The 6,730-nt window shown below is 48.1% G+C and overlaps 1 protein-coding gene across 1 annotated transcript; it reads right to left on the bottom strand.

Moving 5' to 3' along the window:
• Positions 1-4,319: 4,319 nt before the first annotated feature.
• On the bottom strand, positions 4,320-4,964 carry EDB93DRAFT_1110302 (uncharacterized protein; the record flags this gene model as incomplete). The annotated part of the gene is made up of 1 exon (XM_041448031.1): positions 4,320-4,964. The coding sequence occupies one exon, from the start codon at positions 4,962-4,964 to the stop codon at positions 4,320-4,322; it is 645 nt and encodes a 214-aa protein (XP_041300609.1).
• Between the last annotated feature and the right edge of the window lie 1,766 nt (positions 4,965-6,730).

Genomic DNA, 6,730 nt, shown 5'->3' with positions numbered 1-6,730 from the left:
CTGAGGATGGATGTTCCTGTCAGGAATCTGAGCGGAGATGAAGGAGTCGATTTGCTCAGTGGTACGGATCTTATAATCTGGCTCCAGGAAGATGAGAAGGTGCATGTGTCACAACCCAATAACGAATTAACGCTGGGCGGAGACTAGGACTCAGACTAAGGTTATCACAACAAGAAAAGGATTGAGCAAGTACGTCTTGGATTGCTACGGTGTAGATACAAGAGGTTTGAACTAAAGAACTATCGACCAAGACCTGCTACCTATATACAACTATTGAGACGGAGATTGAAACTGAGTTACAACTACTAGCCAATCATAAAATAGAAAAGGGAATCGTACCATAGAACGTCATAGAATATTAAAGAAGTATCATGTGACCATATCTTATCTTATCGTATTTAATCTAATCTATTCACAATCAAAGAACTTGTCTTCTTCATCAGTCACATCGAAGACACGTGTTGTGGGTGCTAATGGAATCTCTGAACTGGTAGACGTTTTCGGGGTAGGGTTAGGGTTTGACTTAAGCGCTGTGTATTGGCGCTTAGGAAGATTCAAGAAAGAATAGTGGTTTGTTAAAGGTACTCGTGACAGCATGTGAGGCAGGCCGCGCTTTTGATATTCGATGGTGTACACCAATCCAGCAACCTTCCCATAGTAGCCCTTGCGAACCTTCTTCAGCAGCGCTTGCTGCTTCTGGTAGAAAACCCGAGCCACCAAGTCTGGGCAGTCCACAGCGCTCTGACCTATATAAGAAATTGTCAGCACAAAGTCATACACAACACATCAAATAAGAATCATTACCAGGAAGGAGATTCTCTGTGATTTCAGGCCAACTTCCATTGGCGGTCATTGTCAGGAAGAGATCCGGCTTTTCGCAGGCACGGCAAATGGCTAAAGAATCTTGAAGCAGCTGGTGCATATATCGAGGGCTCCCTGTGTGAGAGGAGGGAAGAATAATGGAGCGACCTGTCTGAGCCAGATCATCTATGCCCTCGTTGCAAACATTATCTGCTAAGCCTTGATAGCAGTCCGCCCTCAGCCGCTCTTGGTTGCTTCTGATCCAGTTCAAATTGCTCTGTTCGATGGAGGCCCAAGCGTCGACGATATACTGCTGGAACAATCTTCCACCACGAAAGATGTTGTTGTGATAGATGGGAACAGGGCGTGGATGAAGTCGATAGGCATAGTACAACAGCTGAGTGACATTCTTTGCGACCGTGCGGGTATTTGGGGGGAGAATCAGAGGTATTCCAAGGTGCCAGCCCTCCTCTCCAGATGGAAAGAGAAGGACATAGTGAAGTGGGGAGTACGCATGGCTGAGCTGACTTATATGCTGGAGTCGACCTCCTTGAAGCTGCAAGACGATGTCCTGTTTTTCAGATACCTGCTCAGATCCATCTCCAGGAATGATCACAGCAATTTCATCAGCAGTGGGAACATTATATCTTCGACCATCTGTGCCTTGCTGGAAGTGAATGCATGCACAAACATCCGTGTGCTGCTCTGGAGGCTTCTCTCGCATGACCTGATAGGCCTGCTTGTAAAGAGCAGCATAGGGATTGATTCGATACAGCATGTCATGGAGCTCCCTGAGAATGCCGCGATCAAGACCTTCATTTCCAGGTCGGGTGGCGCGAATGTTGGTGGCTTCCTCAGGATCGTAGATATAAAGTTGCGCATATGAAGGCTGAATGCCTTCTGGAGGTATGAGACTACCCATGAGGTGATGCAGAGATCCATGAATATGAAAAGCATTGGGGCCAGAGCCTTGGAGGGCTCTATCCTCAATATCGACACCGACCGACATGAATGCAAGAGCGCTGTTGTACTGCCGAATCTTGGAGACAAATGTCCTGTCAGTATAAGCGTGCTGCAGTTCTGGCGGCCATGGTGGAAAGGGCGGGAGGACAACTTTACCCTCTGAGCAGCATGTACTGAATTTTGGATTCCGTAGGGAGGATTTTGAGAGTCTTTCGGATGCAAAGTGCAATGCATGGCACTTGGTGCACTCTACATTAAGAGGACCAAGACTATGAATGTTTATAGGCTCCCTGTATGGTCGAGCTCCATCAGGGATAGGAACAATGCGGTTGATAAGTACTTGGTCCTCTGCCTCACGCTCCTCATGCTGCTGAATCTCTTGAGCTCTTCTCCTTTCTTCATCAGCAGCGTGATTTTCTTGAGAAGCAGGATCATTATATTCATGCAGCGCCTCTTCTAGACGCTCTGCTTGCTCGCAAATCCTTTGTTGCCTCTGGTGTTGGATCTCCTCTTCCTCTTGACCTGCTCGCATACGATCCTGAGTTCGTCTATTGTGCTGCTCCTCTTCCTGTCGACCTGCTTGCGCACGATCCTGAGCCAGCCTATTCTGCTGCTCCTCTTCCTGCTGCTGCAAATGAGCCTGTCTCTGGATCCTCTCAGCTTCTTCTTGCTGCAAACGAAGATCCTCCTGCTGCTGCAATTGAGCCTGTCTTTGAAACCTTTCGGCTTCTTGCTGCTGCAGGTGAAGAGCCTCTTGATACTGCAATTGAGCCTGTCTTTGGATCCTCTCAGCTTCTTGCTGCAGGCGAAGAGCCTCCTCATGCCACCATTGAGCCTCTCTATTGATCCTCTCAGCTTCTTGTTGTTGCAATTGTAGCTGAATTTGACGTTGTCGAAATTCCTCCTGTGCTTGCCTTTGAAGCAAGTCATTTCTAATGTGCTCATTGTCCATTTGCTCTGCCTGTAAATGGTGTTGAAACTGAATATTAAATTGATGATAATCAGGTTCAGGTGGCCCATGCAAAGGCGGAGCAGGATTAGGCGCAAAGTAATGAAGAGGATTGTCAAAGTTGTGAGGACCAACTGCGCCCTCATAATGAATAGCACCATATACAGGAGGAGCAGGAGCAGGTTGAGCAGGTTGATTATGGACCTGAGGTACCTGCATGGGCTGCATCCCAGCTGCCATTAGCTCTGCCTGTGCCTGCTCTCTTATCTCCTCTCTGTCCTGTTGCCTACGACGGTTGCGCTGGTGGCGTCTATCATTATGAGCTGCATTCATCTGCTCATTCAGGCGTGCATTATAATCAACAGGAGGGTGCTGATGAGCACGTTGCACATGTGCAATGGCATTACATGGCAAGCCAGGATATTGCCCAACTGGTAGCGGTTCATATGGAAAGTGAGGAGGAGGCTGCCATGCAAAAGGTCGTGGAACAGGCCCTGCTTGAGGTTCATTAGCTGGCATAAAATTTGGCTGTGGTACATGAGGGGCAGGCCTATCATGAGCAGCATGTCAACGATTGCGCCTGGTAGGGGACATCATCTGGAGTCGATTGACTCTATCGTGTTCACGTTGGGAGTGACGCTCGCGCTCCGGGGTAATATGTTCATGATATCTAAATAGCATGTGCAGACATTAGCATCATGCACCTTGCACGTAGCAATATATAGTCAGCAACTCACGGAATGGGCATATTTCCGTCCATGTTCAATATTTAAATGGTTGTTTAGCAAGTGTAAAATTTGAGTAGCCTGAGCCCATCAATAAGTCATTTATATCTTTGTTGATAATAATCAAAACCCACAAAAAGTGTATCACACTTTGTTACACTTGGCTGCGGGGGAGGGCAATTTAATTCAAGAATTCTATACAAAAGCAGCAGCCAATTGTGTAATGATTTGTGTCACCAAATTATGTAACAAATTGTGTAACCAATTGTGTAACCCAAATCTGTTATGCTTTTGCTATTCTCGATGCTCGCTCCCTTATAGTAGGAAAAGTGAGTTGTTTGTCCGTATTATGGGCTCGGCGCAGTAGGCGTGCAGAACACTGTCCACTATATCATGTTTGGCAGCATTTTTGGACACCGTGGAAATTTACCTCTCGAAATTCTGAATTAAGATTTTTTCGTAGTCACCATTAGCAAACTCAAGCGAGAAAACCACATGAGATTTCCAAAGTAAGGATTAAGCGAGGTAAGCGAAACCACATGGTGTTTAGTGAATCTAAGCATATCTAAGTGTATCTACGTGGTGCAAGCGGAAACCACGCGAGCATCCGTCCCTTCCCGCAACTGTTCTCCCTTACTTTATAGACTAGCACACACCTGTTGTGCCTTCGGCACAGGAAGCAAAGAGAGTGCTTCGCGCTCTTTGTTGGCTTCCTGGCCTTTGGCTTCATCCTACTTTGGGTGACTTAATAATTATTGCAGGTTTTGAAATAAATTATATTTTATTCACTGAGTTGTGATCAAAATTTCAAAATAAGTTACATACTTTGAGCAGTATTTTGACAAAAGTAAAAGTACAATTGAATATATGTATTTTCTCATTTACTGTTGTGTCTGGTGTTCTGTGCCCCCTCCTCCCGTCCTGTTGTCCTCCTCCCGTCCTGTTGTCCTCCTCCCGTCCTGTTGTCCTCCTCCCGTCCTGTTGTCCTCCTCCCGTCCTGTTGTCCTCCTCCCGTCCTGTTGTCCTCCTCCCGTCCTGTTGTCCTCCTCCCGTCCTGTTGTCCTCCTCCCGTCCTGTTGTCCTCCTCCCGTCCTGTTGTCCTCCTCCCGTCCTGTTGTCCTCCTCCCGTCCTGTTGTCCTCCTCCCGTCCTGTTGTCCTCCTCCCGTCCTGTTGTCCTCCTCCCGTCCTGTTGTCCTCCTCCCGTCCTGTTGTCCTCCTCCCTCCTGTTCCTCCTCCCGTCCTGTTGTCCTCCTCCCGTCCTGTTGTCCTCCTCCCGTCCTGTTGTCCTCCTCCCGTCCTGTTGTCCTCCTCCCGTCCTGTTGTCCTCCTCCCGTCCTGTTGTCCTCCTCCCGTCCTGTTGTCCTCCTCCCGTCCTGTGTCCTCCTCCCGTCCTGTTGTCCTCCTCCCGTCCTGTTGTCCTCCTCCCGTCCTGTTGTCCTCCTCCCGTCCTGTTGTCCTCCTCCCCTTTCCTGTTGTCCTCCCCCTTCCCCCTTCTCTCATTCTCCCATTCTCCTGTTTTTCCCATTCTTCTATTTTCCTCTTCTGTTCTCTGTTCTCCTATTCTCCTATTTTCCCCATTTTCTCTGTTTTCCCATTTCCCTCATTCTCCTATTCTCCTTTCCCATTTCCCATTTCTCAATTGTCTTTTCTTAATATGTAGTTGAATTTATGTTGAATTTCATAAATAATAAATGCTTTTACATGCGTGCTGCCTGTTAGGACCCTCGAAAGCACGTGATAGCCACGCGAGATTTCCAAAAGTAAGATTAAGCGAGGTAAGTGAAACCATGTGCTTCGCACATGGCGTTTAGCGAAAAACGCATGACCTTTAGCGAAACGCACATGGCCCTACGTGAAAACCACGCGAGCGTCCAGTACTTCCCTCCCCCATCCTCCCTTACTTTATAGACTAGCACACACCCATTGTGCCTTCGGCACAGGAAGCAAAAAAGAGCGCTTCATGCTCTTTTTTGGCTTCCTGGCCTTCGGCTACATCCTACCTTTGGGTGTTTCAATAATAATAATTATAGGTTTTGAAATAAATTATATATATTGTATTTGTTGAGTCAAGGTTAAGTCCAAATTTAATTACACTTGGCATTTCATAAATTAAGACTAACTATAAAACAAATGTGAATGTGAATGTCAAGAAGGCTTCCAGCCAGGGGGAGGACCCTCCTTGAGTACCTGGTCCAAATGACGCCACTCCTCCCAAGTTTTCCCCTTCCTCTCCTCAAAGATGTGTTCATGCCAAGCATCTGCAACCTTGCGCTGCTTTCTATGTTCAATTGCCTCATCCAAGCGTGCACAATTAACATCCCAGTCCATGTCATCGCACTTGCGGACATGCTTGAATTCCTCATCTGCCCTGATCATTCTCTTGGCCATCTTTGGGTTTTCTTGTCGAAGGTCATGAAATCACTGCTGTGCTGCATGGAGACCCTCTCGCCGAGTGGAGATCTTGCTGTATGGGTTAGTGAGCTGTCTCCGTTCAAGACGCCTCGAGTGACTCTCTGAAAAGCGGAGATGGAGTTCAGCTGCCCAGTCAGTCGTACCTGAGGGTACTGATGGAGCAGTGGATGCAGCAACAGGCGGGGTGGGTGTCGCAACAGGTGGAATAACTACATGGCATTGAGCATGCTGCTGCAGTCAGGCAGCATAACTTGTGTCCAGACCCTGCAGAACCCTGGCATTCCAGTCAACAGCAGGGGTCGGCTCGAGAAAGCTGGTGTACCTCGTAGCCACCATAAATGACAAATCAGACAGACAGAAACAACAGAACTCACCTGGCAACATGGCCTGGCACGATGGGGAGTGCAACATTGGAGTCACCACAGGCCACAGCAAAAGATGCTGAAGGTGCTGGGGAAGCACTGGGGATAGCAGCTGCTGTAAATTTTCTAAATCAGATGAAGACAAAGGAAAAGAACTCACCTGGAGGCGGCTGGCTCCGTGTCACGTGACACAGTAAAAAATGCGCCCATGTCGACAGTACTGGCAGGGGCAGGCTGAGTGCTAGTAGGAATTGTCATGTGAGGGCAGCAGGACACAACTGGAGGTATTTGAAAGCGATGGGAAATTTCGGCAGGTGAAGGGCGAGGTTGTGGCAGCGCTGGTGCATTGGCGTTTGCAGCGTTGGGTTGTGGTGTCAAGCGCGGGCAGCACTCAAAAAAGCCATGCGAGTTGCCAAAAAGAGAACTAAGCGAGGTAAGCAAAAACCACATGGCATCCATGTGAGCATGCATGGCACCCACGCGAGCAAATGTGGCCTCCATGCGAGCTTCATGCGAG

Source organism: Suillus bovinus (genome assembly GCF_016758785.1).
Source record: "Suillus bovinus strain UH-Sbo-P2 chromosome Unknown EDB93scaffold_297, whole genome shotgun sequence".
Lineage (NCBI taxonomy): Eukaryota > Fungi > Basidiomycota > Agaricomycetes > Boletales > Suillaceae > Suillus > Suillus bovinus.
The sequence above is the reverse complement of the archived record's forward strand: the minus strand, read 5'-3'. Positions and strand labels throughout refer to the sequence as shown.